The sequence below is a fragment of the Stegodyphus dumicola genome, chromosome 9, assembly GCF_044657685.1.
Source record: "Stegodyphus dumicola isolate Sdum_Otavi_A_Nest chromosome 9, ASM4465768v1".
NCBI classification, from domain to species: domain Eukaryota; kingdom Metazoa; phylum Arthropoda; class Arachnida; order Araneae; family Eresidae; genus Stegodyphus; species Stegodyphus dumicola.
In genome coordinates, this window is record NC_140776.1 from 123,681,284 (window position 1) to 123,699,057 (window position 17,774).

At 29.9% G+C, this 17,774-nt stretch overlaps 1 protein-coding gene across 2 annotated transcripts in view; it reads right to left on the minus strand.

Annotated features, from left to right (window-relative positions):
• Positions 1 to 6,457: 6,457 nt before the first annotated feature.
• LOC118187052 (calpain-15-like) overlaps positions 6,458 to 17,774 on the minus strand; it is a 174,138-nt gene continuing 162,821 nt past the window's right edge. Inside the window, exons 12-13 of one of the 2 annotated variants that reach the window (XM_085824047.1) lie at positions 17,145 to 17,323; positions 6,458 to 14,414 (exon numbers count right to left, since the gene is read on the minus strand). In XM_085824047.1, the coding sequence (XP_085680173.1) occupies positions 14,237 to 14,414; positions 17,145 to 17,323 (357 nt within the window). In that variant the 3' untranslated portion in view covers positions 6,458 to 14,236. Of the gene's footprint in view, positions 14,415 to 14,751; positions 15,288 to 17,144; positions 17,324 to 17,774 lie in introns of those variants that run through there. The other variant, XM_085824048.1, reaches the window with a different exon arrangement.

Below are 17,774 nucleotides of genomic sequence, written 5' to 3' on the forward strand. Positions count from 1 at the left end.
TACTCAGAATAGACTGGTTTTTTGCAGTTAATTGGTACTATTATAAACTTTTTTTTAGTATGTGTAAATCTGTAAAGATGTAAAATGTCTGCTTAAGGAAAAAAGATGCCTTCATGGAAGACGTGACAATTTAACTTACACATGGAGAAAACTGTGTAAATTCACAAATAGCCATCACATTCTCTAGGAATGGATTTGAGTTAAGCTACAACTATTCAGCTGCCTTATCTTCTTTCCATGTATAGATTTTCACTTTTAATTCCCTATCCTTTATTAGTTTTACATGTAATATTGAAATTCACATTCTTTATAGTTTTATGAATTAAAAAAAATATCATTCGGTATTAGGCAATTGTCAGATTGTCCTAATATATCAACACCAGGATCTTGCATTGGTTGATGTTTTGGTTGCAGACTCTTAGTCGACAGGACATTTAGTCAACACGAACACAACAGGACATTAAGCTGACAATGAGTCTACGTCTTCTCAAATGCTTTCAAATTTCTGATACTGTCACATTTCATTACTACTTTGCTGAAAACAACATTCCTGTATAAAGTCATTTCGCTCCTCCCACTAATGAAATTTCCTTTCCTTGTAAGCAAGTAGAGTGATTTGCCTTACTCCTTGCCACACTGAAACTACTTTTTTTTTTTTTTTTTTTTTCTGAAATGCTATTTACCCGTTAGACATCATATATTTAGTAATCTGGGATAGGGCTCCTGCCCATGAATTCATTCCTCGTGGCCACCCAAATGAAGTAGGTTTGGTTTATGTAATTACGGCAAAGCCAGAGGGCTATCTGCCTAAGAGAAAAAATACTTTCATGTGAGGAAGGAAAACATTTTGCATCCTCATTTCTCTACTTTCATCTGCTTTTCTTTTTAGCGGATTCTCTTCTCATAGCCTTCTCTATTTCACTTTTGACATGACATTGTTCTTTCTGAATTTCTTTAATTATTGAAAAAATTCCAATGCGAGAGTGGGCAATCAATATTTCCCATTGTCGGTGCCATGACTCTATGTTATTTTGAGTTCTGGGGAAAGAAAATTACGGCAGCCATCTGTGATTTTGTGCATTTCTTTGATTGCTTCTCCGTATTTTTCCATGCACAAAGTTTTCCTCAAACCAAGTTACAATTGACTTTATATAAATAAAAAATTTGGATTGTTCAGCTGTCTCAATATGGCAAAAAGTGTTTACAAAGACGGGTCCATTATCGATTACAACTGACATGACGTTATCAGTTCTGTTGAAATACAGGCGTAATCGTCACATGATTATATGGCATATCAATAAAAGCTGGATTCTGAAAGACGGAAGCGATGCAGAGGTGACCATAAACAGGCCATTTACCGAGACATTATATGAGTTGTTTATATTTATCTCAAGAATGGCGGCACGAACTGCCTATTCACAAATAATTGCTAGGTCACAAGTAATTTAAAGCTTTGCTTGTCTTAAAAATTCCCTTTTTTAATTGTTTTAAATAACAAAATAAAATATATTGACCTTTACCACCAATGTTTCTATAAAAAGTATAATTCAAGACTAACAATAATTTTTATTGCATTCAGATTTTTCATGACAGGGAAAGGAAATTTCAGTAGTGGGAGGAGCGAAATGATTTTATAAGGGAAGCAATGATGTGTTGAGTAAAATAGTAATGAAATGTGAAGGTATTTAGAAATTTGAAAGCATTAGGAAGAGCAAGATTGGAAAATTAATATCATTAAGTAAACAAGAAAAATTATTAATGATGTGAAAGTGTTCAAAGGAACCCAGTTGATTAAATGAAAAAGCTTTATGGACAATTTTTGCATATCCCATATTAAAATATAACTAAGTGATTGTCGTACTTAGCTAAAAAAATTAATTCATATTCCCTGATGAGAAATTTCAATGCTTTTTTCAATTTGGCCAATATATACCAAATAGCACAATATATATCAAACTATACTAAATTACACAAGTATTAAAAAAGCATATGTGGGATCTTTAAGAATCCAAATTTTGCAATTGGTAGTATGTTTAAATAATTATTGGGTACATGTCAGCTAACTGTCACTGTCAGCTTAATGTCCTGTTGACTAAATGTTCTGTAGCTAAACATCCTGATGGCCAACTCTCTGTGTCGGTGAAATGTCCTGTCGGCTAACTGTCTGTGTCGGTTAAGTGTCACAGACCCAGATGATTCATACTGTTTAATCCCAGTTTCATGTTAATACATGATTTTATCAAACACTAAATCGTAATTATGTAGAGTGTTCATAAAAATGACTACAGCCTTTTTCCCACCTTAACTATTGATCTTAGGCATGAGCATTACAGGGAAGGATTATATAGTAACCACTAAATTTAACTTGCAAAAAATAACCTTCTGGTCTCAAAGAGGATACACATTATGAATGCAATTCATATTTTTTCTGAAATGGCATACAAGTTTTTCCTTGTAGCTAGATTATGTGTCTAAAATTACATCTTAAATAGAAAGTTTTGTAAAAATGAAATAAAATGTTCTAGATTGACAAGCAGAAACCACATTTAAACATAAGTAAATGTAGGAGCTTCTGTAGGTGATCCATCAGCTTTGTCAAAGGAGCTGGAATGAGTGGCTTGATTAAGTTCTATTACCACTTTTTGTGGGTTGTTGCTTTCAAAATCAATGTCCAGATGTAGGGCAAGTTGAAAGGTAGGTGTGTGTTTCAATGTTGTTTAGGGCAATTTCTAGCATTTCTCAATTTCAGGCTCATTTTATGTGGGTATTGGGTGTTAATTTTGGCTGGGTCTCATTCAGTTATTGAGTATGGCTGCTCCAAGAAGTATTCACAAGAGATGTGCTGTTTTTGTTGGTTTACTAGCTGGCATGCAGTTTTTAAATGTCTTTTATGTTCAACACTTCTTACGGATAGTTTTCTAGATGTTGAACTAATGTATTGAGTTTCTGTGTTTGTATCTTCAACTGTGGATCTTTGTATTCACAAACCCAAAGTATCTGCTGTGGTGGTATCTAATTTAACAATTTCCATTCGGAGATGGTTAGGGTTATGGGAAAGTTTATAACCTAATTTTTTGTAAAAGGAACTGATGCATTGATTCTTGCAAACAGTAGCAACTTTTCTTTTAGAGAAATAACTGTAGAAGCTTGTCTATTTTTCCAGCTTCAATTTGCAACATGTATTTATATTCATTTTTGTAAAATTCTGGTATAAACAGAAATTTCTGGCTCATCTTAAAAATATGAAACAGCTGTTAAATGCAATTTAAATGAAAGAGGGCCACAGTAATTATTGGTAGGTTGCCTGTTTTAATATGTAGGTTTGGGAGAACTTAGAGAAAACAAAATTTTCTACGTCTTGCATTAAATTTCAGCCAAGATGGGTGACACTGATGTTCCTGCAAAGAGAATTTCTTTTTGCTTGTAGATTTGCCTATTGGCTGTAAAACGTCAAATGCAGATGAATTGAAAGGCTTCATAGATATTAATTATAAATTTTAAAGTTATTCTTAGTTTTTCAATCAAGGTTTTCACCAAAATCATTTGACCTAAACGGACACGGAGATTTAATGTCGATGATAATGTTAAGACTAGCTTTTGGAATTTGCACGTGTAATCGATCCAAATGTTACCATGCTTACCATCATTGTTAAACCTTTGTTTCCATCTGTACCTTTATCTGAGTATGGATGCAGTCATGCCTTTTCCCCATGGAACTTTTGAATCCTTAGCTGAAGATCTATATTGAAATTTTTGAGGTCGCAGGCAGTGGACCCTTCTGTAGGATTGATAGCAATTTCATCTTTAATTCAAAATTTCTAATCAACATTTTTCAATATCAATTATTTAAGACCAGTCTTTCACCTTCATCAAAACCTTCACTGAAAAATTAAGAATTACTTCCAAATTAATTACCAACATATTTGAAACTTTTCAGTTCATCCACAAGTTAACAGTGTGAATGGGTAAAGCTATAAACACCAAGAATGTCTCTTTACAGAAGAATTAATGTCATCCATCTTGGCTGACATTTATATGCAACATAAAATTGGAAACATCCTGGAAATTTTGTTTTCATCAAGTTATTCCCAAACCCATTTTTTTTAAAGAGTTGTGTAGGTGATATTTTTGTGCTGTGGAAACATTTTGAAGATTAACTTAAAGCTCTGTTTTCATTTATTTTAGAAAATCCACCAACTTGCAATTTACAATTAATACAGAACATAAAAACAGTATCCCATTGCTTGATCTCTTAATTTCAAGAAATGGTGATGTTTTTCAGAGTGTAATCTTATAACAAACAAACTGGCAACCCAGCAATATTTCTATATGAATATTTTTCATGTGATCTGCATAATACAGTTGCTTCTTAGATCTGCATAGTACAGTTGCTTTTTACTTTACACAAGCCAAAAATTTCTGTTCTATACCAGAGTTTAAATAAAAGAAATATAAATGAATACTAAAAATTGCAGCAAACAATTAGAACAACTCTTAATTTTCTGGAAAAACTTCCCAGAAAAATTAATAAACAAACTTCTGTAGCTATCTCTTAAAAAGCAAAATTGCTACTGATAAAAGAAATCAAATACGGATGGTGAACGGATGCAACCAAATGAATCCATTGGATTCATTCGTTCATTCTCTATCTGATAACTCCATGCATCAGTTCCAAATTTTTTTTTTTTTTTTTTTTTAAATACAAACTTATCATAAACTCCAAGACCATCTATCTGGAAATTGTTAAGATAAGGCAAATCGGACACCACCACAATAGATACTTCAGGTGTGTATATAATCCCAATGTGCAATGAAGATACAAACACAAAACTATAATTCAACATCTAGAAAATTATCATTAAGAATTATGAAGCATAAAAAAGATATTTACAAACTTTGTGCTAAACATCTAGAAAACTATCATTAAGAACTGCTGAGAATAAAAAAGATATTTACAAACTCTGTGTCAACCACAAAATCAATGAAAACAGCACATCTTTGGTTAAATGCTCTTGGAAGCTCCCACATTCTGGAGCAATGCCAAAATCATTATCAGACCTTGGTATAAAAGCGGACTCAGAATCAGAGAAGCACTAAAAAATCACTATTATACTGTGTTGCGACCCAGACAAATGCAGCTAGCTTTTCATATTTCTTTGTGAGAAATTTAAAATATATAGAAGCAAAAGAAAAAGTTCTATGTTGATGCATTTATACATTAGTAAAATGGGAACTATTACAGATGACCTGTCTGCTTAGTCAACTGAAGTTGAAAATTAATACTGCAAATCAAGTTCTCTCTTTTTTGTTGTTTTCTGCAAAGTTGTATATCTGAGAATCGACATCCAGATGTGCAGCAGGTTGAAAAGGAAGGTCTAAGTTGCAACACGGCTTAGTGGCAATTAAATACCCCCCTTTTTTTATGCCTGGCAGTTCTTACTGATAGTTTTCTAGATGTAAAACAATGTATTCAATTTCTGTGTCTACCTTCATTATGAATCGAGCCAGCAGATGCACCTATTGTACCTGTTGTGCTTGTGTCTGATTTGTCTATTCTTAATAATTTCAAGATGATGGAGCAGGTAGGCGAGTTTACTTTCATTTGATTCTTGCATTGATAGCAAGCTTGTCTATTGATTTTCATGAGGTACTTATTTTTTGAAGCAGTCTGTATTGCAACAAACAATAGATCTTTGCTGCAACAAAAAAAATAGCGCCCTCCTGAATTTGTATTGAAACACTTATTGAAAAAATCAATAGAAAGCTTCCAAAGTTATTTCTGAAAAAATAAAATTGCTACCGATGCAAAAATCAAACAAATTCATTGAAACACTCACCTGCCACCCCTCACCCTTAGATTAGTTCAATTTAAAAAAGATTTATTTATAAACTTGATACATCTATCTGGATATTGTGAATAACAAACTGGATGCCACCACATGAGGTACATTTGGTGCATATACTATACTGATCCACATTGAAAATACAAACATAGAATATCAGTTTAACGTCTAGAAAGTTATCAGTCAGAACCACTAAGCATAAAAACGATATTTACAAACTCCTTGCCAACCAGTATATAAATGAAAGTAGCATTTATCTTAATTAAGACAAAACCAGAATCATCAGCAAATAAATCCCTGCAGAAAAGTAGCCTTAAAATTTAGAGAATCACTAGAAATCACGTCTAGACTGTGTTTCAACAGAAAGCTTCCTTTTGATATATACTGTATACCTGGAAGTTGATTCCAAGAAGTACAGCAACCTTGAAGAAAATAAGAAATGAGGAGGACATGCTCCATCCATTTATTCCAACTCTAACTCATGAAGTATGCAGGTCTTCTGGTTTTTCTCTTTTTCTATAATTAGGTGTATTCAACATTTCAAAAATACTAAATTTTAATTAACAAAAAAAAAAAAAATGTATAAAGAAGAGAATTTTTTAAAAAAGTAGAAGTTATTTTCAATAAAAGTTTATTTTACAGAAACACATGGAACAAATAAAAAATTTGGCAAGAAATTAAAATTCAAAATAATAAATAACTCATAAACTGGAAGGTGATAAAAAACGAACTCACTCACAAATAAAAAAATAATAACAAACTTGGTGTAAAATTCCAAGTGTAGCATTAAAAAAAAATTTTTTTTTTGCACTATTCTAAAACAATAAAACAAACATATACTTACATTTTTACATTAAATTACACATCATAATTCAATAAATAAAAGTTTCATGCTAATTAAAACTATCTATTTCCTGTGACAATCGGTAGGCACTCATATCTAATAGCAATAATTCTGCCATTTTCTCTTCATGAACTATATTTACACATATATTTTTCTATTTTTTATTATATAAATTTTGAAGTGGTAACAGCTAAATTCATTTTAACTATTAATTCGATAAAAGTATTATGATACAATAAATTTACATTCTTTGAGATGCAACAGAAAGTCAATACTCTATATCTTACATAAATGTCAGTATTTAAAAAAATAAATTTCACTGTATATAAGAAAAGGAATTTTTTAGACACTTCATAGGCTGAATTTTGCCACAGTTTGAAATAAAGCTGAATGGCGAGCAGATTAAGGGTATAATTTATTTTAATATCATATATGTATTAATATTCTGCTTTTTAACATTCTATTAATTTTATATATATTAATAGCTCTGACTAAAGTTTTCATAATTTTCCATTCACATCCATATAATAAATAAATAAATCTATTGACTAGCTAGTATAACAATGCATTCTTTTTTCTCTCATCTAAAAATAAAATACTTTCAACAGTAATACTGAACAAATTCCACTGATAGCTTATATCTGTTAATTTTTTTTTTTTTTTTTTCTTTTCTTCATATAAATAAATTTTTGTTGTTCATTAAATAAAAATTTGTGTGAATGAAATTCAATTATTATTGTTAATATAGTAATTTTAAAATGTTAATATGCAACATATGTTACAAAAATAGCTATTTACATGTTTATTTAGTTGCATGCAAATATTTTTAAAGGTGTGTATATATATAAACATACATGTAACTGTACACTTATGAATCAACAGAACTGAGATTTAAATTATGAATAAGTAAATTTTCAGAGTAAGACATTTGAAATTAAATTTGAATTTGATGATTTTAATCATTATTATTTTAACCTTAATACTAGCATTATATCTTAATACCATTTTATTCTTGGATAGTTGTCAGGTAGTTTAAAATTTTGTTCAACTGTAGATGCAACTAATGCTTTAAAGCTATTACTTTCATGTGCTTTAAGTATGATATTACATGCATTTGATCAAATTGTATGAAAATTATGTAATCATAACTGATTGATCAAAAATGAAGAAAAGGAGAACTTGAATTCTTTTTTTATACTTAATATGCAAAAACAGAAATATCAGCTTTATATTAACCTTCTGAGTGGCACTGCTTTTTAGATCTGCTCATGAAGAACTGTATTTAAACAACATTTATTAGCTAAATTTGTATAATTTACTTATTTTAGTCTCTGTTTTGATAAACTTCCATTCATTAACATTATATTTACATCATTAAAGAAAGTATGAAAGTAAAATATTTTAAATTATAAGCTAATCTATGTCAAGTAAAAAAAAAAAAAAAAAAAAAAAAAAAAAAAAGACAGGATTAATGCATTTATGCCACTCAGGAGGTTAAACAGAGATTCAATAGCAGTACTTTTAAATTTAAAATCAAATAGTTTTCAAACTTCCTTTATAAATACATGTTCTGTCTTACTAATGCATTCACAAATAAAACAATTCACATATTTTGCATATAAATAATAAAAAATCTGTATATCAATAAAAAACACAGTAAACTATTAATATCTTGTCCTTTCATGAATAAAATAATAATTACTTGAGCAAATAAATCTTTATACTTTTATAGTAAAATATTATATTGTAAAATCATAAAGAAAAAAATGGTCACCGGGAATTAATTGAATTAACAGTAAAAATTTCCTTTATCAAATTTAAGAATGGTATTGAGTGAGAAGCAATTATTATCAATATTTTTCAAATTTTTAATTATTTCACAGTATTACATTACAAAATATTTTATCTTCACTCTGAAATAATTTCTTAAATATAATATTACAGTGTTAAAAATGCTGTGTATAGAAAATTAAATATTAGATTGTTATTTAATCATGAATAAAGTATATGATTTTTTTTTAAATCCATTGAACTTTTTCATAAATAATCAGAAGAATAAATGGCATTAATAAAGCACCAAAAAATTAAGTAGGTCTAGATTTACTTTCCATGAACACTTCAAAGTAAATAAAAATCAAATTCCTCTTTAAGTAGTTTAGCAAAGGTCACCATTAAGTAGAATATATTTTAAATATATATTTAATGCATATTTCAGATAATTTATTTTTAACAGTCAAGTCATATATCAGATCACCAAAACCCTAGGCGGGTCAGAGAAGCACCTTTTTTTCACACACATCATGGGAAGTCTTAAGATAACAAAATCACACAACATACAGCTAGCTTATTCTAATCAAATAAGGTGAAAGAATAGTTCAGATCTCTTAAAACTTTTAATAATCTCACTGCAGATCACAGATTATTGTAGCATTTATTATTTAACAGTTTTGATGAGGAAGTGTATAATAATACTCGACAGAAATGAAATATAAATCTTGCAAATAGTAGTTTTAGTAATTCCACTTTCTTTCACTGAATGTTTTGTAGCAGAATATTTAATCAAAGAGATTCAGCTTGCAAATCACAACCTTAATTACAACATTCATGGTTTAGATCAAGTTTTGTTTCATGTATTATTATTTTACTGAAAGTGTTAAAGTAAGAAAAATTCATATCATGCCTAAAGGAGAAGAAATAATAATCCTGTTTAAAATATACAGTTCCAGATAGTTTCATAGCTGTCAATCTTAAAGTCTTGGGAGGTGGAGAGTTTTCTTGCAAAAACTGCAATTTCCTGCGAAGTTTTTGAACTGTGCAGTGATTGCTTTTCAACAGAACTCAAAATTGACTTTAAATTCACTTTATAAGGGATGACTTAGGAACTGAACTATTTATAACATGATTCTGATGAAAAATATGTTAATATTTAATTAGATATTCTAAATTTTATGTTCTTTGGCTAATTTCATTTCTTAATATTCTTCCACTTTTATACTGAGAAAATCCCGAATAGGGACGGAAAGCTTTTATTTAACGAAGTTCTTTTGAACACAATGATGAATATAAGTAATTAATGTACATACTATTTGTGTGTATAAACTCAGTAATATAGTACAAAGTTCAACTCAGAAATCGTCAAAACATCAATAATTTCGGATTTAAGAAATTTCCAGATTTTAGATCTGGTAATATGATATGTAGACATAGCAACACTGGAACTTCGCTAATTGTTTTAGGTCAGACAGAAAATGCTAATTTCCTAACTAGGTCAGTATGACAGAATTTATGGCCTGCAGAGATTGCAGCGGGGGCAAAATACATAGCAACGGCCCTGCCCTCTCCCAGAATCATTCAAAGGCAAAAAGTGTGATCTTGGTCAACATTAGTACAATGCCAGTCAATGTGTTTTATTGAATACTTGAGAAAGGTTTAGTAGAATGATGCACCACCACAGTTCTCAGATATGGAGTCCAACTTCCACTGGAACTGATTAATAGGATAGTAATTATGAAATTTGTTATTGACTACTGTGCAACTCCCTAGCCAGCAGGTGTTTGAAAGTGACATGCACAAGTCACAGTTCTGAGAAAAACTGCATTTACAGAACACCAGCTTCATTTTATTGAATATTACATTTTCCATTCCTATATTCTGTATGGAGTGATTTTTATTTTATTTATTTACTTGTTTATTTTTTGGTTGGTGGTCCAGGTATTAGATGTTTGGATTGTGGACTTTGCATTATATGTTATATAGCAGAGGTGGCCAAACTTTAGGTCAATAAGAGCCGCATGTTGGAATTCAGGAAAGTTTGACAGCCACAAATAGATTTTCCCAAAAGCCACAAGTCCATATTTACATCATTTCAAAAGTAGTGAGACATGTTTGAAATGTAAAGAAACTTCTGATTCTGAATACTCATTCAGTGATAGTATGTTGACAGTCTGGCAGACAATGCTGTGTTTTGTGGTGTGTTTGTTTTCTCTAATTACAACTTAATGCAATAAAAAGGAAGCTTTTTCAGTTTTTAAATTCTCTAATTCTTCCTCGATACCCTTCTTGTTAATGTTGATATATCACAGCTTTAATCTCATGAAACTTTGGATTCTTCTTAAATCTGCATCTTCTATCTCAAAATTATCCCACAATTTCCCTTCAAGCTTCTTTCATGGCCAGTAAGCCATGTATCTGCTGTCCTTATGGATTTTCATAATTTTCTACGGTAACATGGTTTTCTAAGCTACAACTGTCATTAGATTTATTAGAGATTCCCAGAGCCTCCAACTACCATAAATTTCTAATTAATTCTAATACAGAATCAACTTCTAAATTATTTTTAACTGGTATCAAATTCTGTGTGATATTAAAAGTGTTTGACACATCACATGTGATTTCTGTTATGCTTACAGATGACCCCAATTTATTTCTAGTGCAATTAAAAATTCAAAAATGCAGCAGACCTTTCCAGGAAAGCATCCACAAACCTCCAAGTATCCATTCATAAAGCATCCACAAGCAAAATCTAAGTTTTAAAGATTTTCTTTGTGAAATTTTTTGATAGAATATTACAGTACAATTTTTTTTTTTTTTGAATAACATTATTGAATTTCTTAACTAGCAAGAAATTAAGTAAAATAATTACATTTGAATAAGTTTATTACTAACTTCACAGAAAGAAATGAAATGAATTTCTTTCTTTAGGACATTGAGTATTTTTAGTTTGCCATATTTCATACTTATATTTTATTTGCATAAAGAACTGCAAGAGCCGCACTGTGGCCACCCCTGCTGTATATACCGTAAAACCCGTAAAACAAAATTAAATAGAAATATTAACCGATTAAACATGGGCTGAATCTTCCTAGAAAGTTCTACAAATGTCTTAAAGTAGATCAAGACAGTTCAGATCAAATAAAATTTAATAAGAATGCTGAAAATCATAAATGGTGAAGAATTTGTGCAATTCATATTTCATTAATTCAATACACTTTCTCGCGGGAAATATTTTCTTTAGCAGTCCCATAGGAAGGTAAAAATTAAAAACGACGAAAATTGACAGCTATGTAATTTTGATCTTCAATGAAGCTGGTCACCTCAGAGAGGTGATATTTAAATACCTAAGTTTTGTTTATGCTCTCTGAAATGTTAGTCACTCTCAGATATTGTCTCCATGAGAGGATTTACTATATTCCATTCTTAAAATTATTCTAATCTGTACATGCTTATTACATAGGATCACCCATGAAAAAGTAGCCTGTCTCCAGCAATAAACCATCAAAACAGATGCCATCTTTTTGATGCAGTGTGCACAGAAGTAGTGACTAGGAAGACAAAATAAAACTGGAACACTAGTTCACTGGGTGATACTGAGTCACCAGACAGATAACCAAAGAACCATGGCCTCCTCCACAGAGCATGGTAAAGATACTTCGGCAAGCTGCTTCTTCATGGGGCACTGTATAAACTGATAGATAAAGTAACAGATAGGCTTAATTTAAAATTTTACTCCATGATTTCATACTTTTGAAAAGAATTCAGAGATACACTACCATCTTTACCATTGCAAGATAATTTAGCTTTTAAGATGTATCTAAAATTTAATAATTATCTTAGAAGCAGCTTAAGAGGATTCAAAATTTTGAGTTTTAAATAAGTAGTGCTTTAGGAAAAAAAATTATTTAAGAAGAAAAAAAGCTTTTTTTTTTTTTTTTTTGTTTTTTTTTTTTTGTTTTTTTTTTTTTTTTTGACTGAGATCTTAAACATATGAATTCCTCCAGAAATACATTCACATACTCCTTGTTAGAATATAATGCTATGGTCTAGAGGTTATTTGAAAAAGTTCTGCTAAAATGCTGTTTTCTCCATATGAAAGCTTATAATTCATAAATTTTACCAATTTCTTTATTAAAAACTGGTACACCCCCCAAAAAATCTGATCTATTCACTCCACTAAATCAAAATAACTTAAGTACATTAACTGAACTAGAGTATTATTTATTTATTTCAAAAAGGAAATGCTGACTTATTTCTCTCTCTCTCTATATATATATATCTGACTTCTTTCATCAAGAGAATTGATAAAAGGTATCATTATAATTATTGTTTGTTTAATTATGATGAGTTAAAAATGAGACTTGTAGCAGAAAAAATATTATGATGTAATATATAAAAAATATTAATCTATATCGAATTAAAATCATTATGGCCCCTTTTTTTTTCAAATTAAAGCCATAATCTTATTAGAAGTAACAACTACATTTAATAAATATGAATGTAAAAAAATGCAAATTTTCCCCAGTGAAAAATGTTTAGACACAATCTCTTACATCTCAATAAGATTTCAATAATAATAGCATATTTGATATTTTACTGTTGTCAAACCAGTATCTGCTATGTGCATGTTTGGCACCCATCAATATTTATTTGATGCTGATGCACATAGGATATTTTTTTAGTGACCATAGTTCACCGTATAATAGAGTCACACAGCAGACTTTTTATATGAAAATTTGGTTAGCAAACTAGTCATAATAGTCAAAATGTTAAAATCTCCAAAAAGTGCACATAGCAGATATAGTACGATTTCTTACATAAATTGCTCATATTCCCTTAGTGATTTTAGTGTTTAAAGTATTACAATTTATAATAAATAAACATCATTAAATAATCTTTTCTTAGTAAATACTTATTTTAGAATCTAAAAATTAAATTCTCAATTTGTATTTTAACTTGCTTCCATGAATACAAAAATATTATACTATATTTTTAAGATATTAAAAAGAAGGAAAATGATAATCTTCAATTTAACAGGATATTTTAAAATTTGTTTAAATATTTTTCACTTAATCATTAAATTTCATCCCTTAATTTTATGTTCAGAACACTAATCAGTTAATTTACCATAGACAGATTTAACTGAATTTTCTATATGTGTTTTTGATCATAATGCTTAAAAGCACCATTAAATAGATTTTATGTACAAATAAATTAATAAATATTTAAATTAGCAATATGACAGCATTGAGATACTTAATGGGAGAAAAGCAACTTTTTGCAACAATGGGAAATTCACCACAAAAATTATTAATCACAACAAATTGGAGTTTGTGCATTAATTTAACCTTTAAAATTACATTCAAAAGTACATTCTGATAATAAACAATTTAAAATGAAACATGATACCATCATCTGGTGCAAGACTGATAATTAGTTATTTGGGTTGCAGTATAAATAAAATGAAAATATAAAAATAATTTATATTCATTAAATGCTTAGAAAGCAAATTTAAAAATAAAATTGTGAACATCCATCTACTGCACCATTTAAGTAGAAGCGCATATTATAATGGTACAAATTTTAGTACATAACATAAAAATATATTCTGAGAATTTTTTACTCTGTTTGAAATGTGACTGCCTTCTTTCAACTGGTGACTTATACAAAATGTGAAACATATAAAATAATACATTTCATGCAATAATGCTGAGATCCATTCAAACTTGGAACTGTATCACAATGTTTAGACATATTTTTAAACAATGGAGACTGGTCACAGAGGCCGGGGTGCATGGAGTCCAAAAACTTTGCGATCGATGGGAGGCACATGATTTGTCCCTGGTGGTCCCCAGTCATGAAGCCCTCCGCTGTATGATACACGATGGGTTAAACGATGTGCTATTGAGAAACCTCCACTACCTTCCAACTGTGTGAGAACAATTATCACCTGTCTGAAATGGGGAAAAAAATGCATTGTGAAAGCAATGGAATTGTGATTTTCATAATTTATCTTTGGAACTGTACTTATAAAATCAAATGTGTAAAATGTAATGCATGGGAAATGTTTTCTGAGAATATACACTGTGCCCTCAAGAGTCCTTATCTAGTCTTTATTTTTGCAACTACTAGTTGTAGACATAAGACTTCCACTTACAAAAATGTTTTAAATGACACATTCTGTTTCGGCATTTTTAAATTTATAGAAATCGATTTCATAAATATCATAAAGTATAACTTTTTATACATGTTTCCAATTACTAACTTATATTTAGGAAAATGTTGTACTAAATGTTGTAAAATGCTGTATCTATAAATTACTGAGATTAGCTAATGAAGTAATACTAAAAGATCCACCCAATTGGCTTGTGCTCAGAATCTATATTAGTGGATTAAATCACTGTGATTCCAGTAGTAGTTTTTATTTGATAAATTAGCTATAGTTGTTGATACAGCAATTTCACAGATACTCTTGCTTGTCAATTCCTTTTCTGTAAACCTCTTTGGGCTGTCTAGGAAGCCATGAAAATATGTGCATTTTGCACTTCATTGTCTGATATAAAAGATCTACTTATGAAGCCAAACATGTGAAATTCATAAGGCGATGATGGAGCTTGGGGTAGTACATCGTAGCCCATCTGTCGGATTTTTATCAAAATGTCTGCTGTTTGTAGTCATGCAGTCAAGCAAAAGAACAGTACCTCAATGACAAAAGCATTTTAGTTAACTGGCTTAAGACTTCTTCCTCAAAAGCTCCAGTGTTTCACGGCCATCCAAATATGTGGTTAGTGATGTTGACTGCCATACCAAAGAGCCAGGTTTGAATCCTAGAGAAGGCATAAATGCTTGTAAGCATATGTATATGTGGTAAGTAGGCATTCAAATACAAAATCCTCTCAAGAGGTTGGGGTAGGGGAAGAGAGGTGAGAGACCCTTAGGGTGTTCTCCCTTGGAATTCTGTCTGGGGCAAAAACTTAGCAGTCAGCAAGGCACGGTAAGTATGCCTAGATAAATGCACTGACCTTGCTTCAACCTATACCTGTTTCACAGTAATGAGCATTATTCATTATGGTGGCTTTTGCAACTGATCATTGAGGATAAATCCATAAGTGGTTACAGGAAAGGGTCAACAAAATAATTTAAACTAAAATTTTGAACAAACCTCACACACAAATGGCAAATAAAACAGATGACATGTACTATGTACAGCAACAAGTATACCAACAAACACAAGTGTTTCTTCCTTATTTTTATATGCATGAAAACTATAAGCCCTTGTTTATCAAACAATCCTAATACATTCAGTATGTCAAATAAGAAGTTAGAAAATATTATTGTATTACTAATTTTTTGTAGGGTTTATAAAATTATTCTATTAATTATTTTGTAAAGGGCCACAAAAGCCAACATTGTTCACTCCAGAGAAAAAGAAAAGGGAAAATATTTAACCAGTTGTGTTGCTAAACACTTAATATAATATGATTACTAAAGATCTTTCACCTTCAGAACCTTTCAGAAGTAAAATACTGCAATTAAATCTTCACAAATCCTTCCAACTCACTCACAAAAATTGCTTATATGATCTATTACCAATTGTGCCAGATTATGGTTGATATTTATTCCTTATGTAATATCTTTCAAGCTTTGAATTATTTCATTATTCTATATTTATAATACAATCTTATACATCTAAAATATAGTAAATTCAATGCCAGAAATTTCCTGCAAAACATTTTTTGATTTTATATTTCTGAAAACGAAAATTTCATAAACATCATCTTCAAAATTACTATCATAAAAGCGAAAAAAAAATATGGACTGAAATGCAGTAAACAGTCAAAAATGCAGCTAGCAGACAGATTTATAATGCATTTCAAAGGGAAAATTCTAGGACTTCGCAATTATCACATGAAATAGAGAAAAACATAAAATCAGGAAAAAGCAAAAATGGGATTTCATTGTATTATATAGATGGAAAAAAATTCATTAAATGATTGCAGCAAAGTACTTGAAGGCCATCTGCCTTAAAAGGAATTATGCCTTCATGGAGTACTTTCTCGAGAACACAGGCTTGTATTTATGTTATACATGAGTAAGGCCACAAAAATCATTATGCATTTTGTGCATTCTTACAAAAGGAACTTGAATTTTTGGAACTGAAATGAAGAATGGAAATTTTCTTTAACACTGTTTTCACTTAACAATTGTAAAAATAATTATGATTATTGCAATACTTTTTATTTTTTTCTCTTAATATTTATTACAGCTTCTAAAGAAAAAAATATTTTTGGGGGGTGAGCAGCATTGAACAGATTTCAATTTCTTATTACACTTTTTATCTACTCCAGTTATCTACTTGTGCAATTTATAAATTTTTTTGGGGGAGGAGACAGAACTGAAGAGATTTTAATTTCTTATTACACTTTTACCTACAATAGTTAATTATTTATGTAATTTTATGAGGTTTATTTATTTTTTTAATTTGGCAGAACAAATGCCATATAAAAATCTTAAAAGTTTTGGTTATATGGTTTAATATAATATATAATATAAGTACACCAAAAATTTCCAACAGCTGAAGCAGAAAATGCAATATTTTGTGTTAATACATTATATATAAATTTTACATGAATACTTTTTGTCATTCATAGACATATTTTTGATGTTGTCTGCAATTTATTTACCTGTGAAGCGGTGGAATACTGTCAACAGTGCGTAAAGTGGCACGAGTGGACACTACATTCATACTCTCAGAACAATCACATATCACTTGAATGCAACGGTCAGGAAGTCTGTTTTCTAAAACTACAACTAGGCCAGCCCAGCCTTTTGTAAGGTAATATGCTGTCATACCTTCTCTGCCCTGAAATTTCAAATAATCCAATTAGATAGAACCTGTAGAATTTTTCATGAAATAATCCAGTAAACAAACAAACATGAAACAAATATTTATTATTTTAATAATGAAGGGTATCCTAATAAGAATATGATATGATTGTAAAATAAAATGACAACCATGTTTAAAATGTTATTGCTTTCAGTAATTTTTATTTGTATGCTCTGAAAATTTATCATGGCTAAATACCCGCTTCAAGAACATTAATTTAGGGCAAAGGATTCTCATATAAGCTCATTTCCGCTTGAACTGTTAAAAAATGGTGCTTGAATGGTTTCTGCTTGTTTAAATAATTTTAATAATAAAGGGTATCCTAATAAGAATATGATATGATTTTAAAATAAAATGACAACCATGTTTAAAATGTTATTACTTTCAGTAATTTTTATTTGCATGCTCTGAAAATTCACCATGGCTA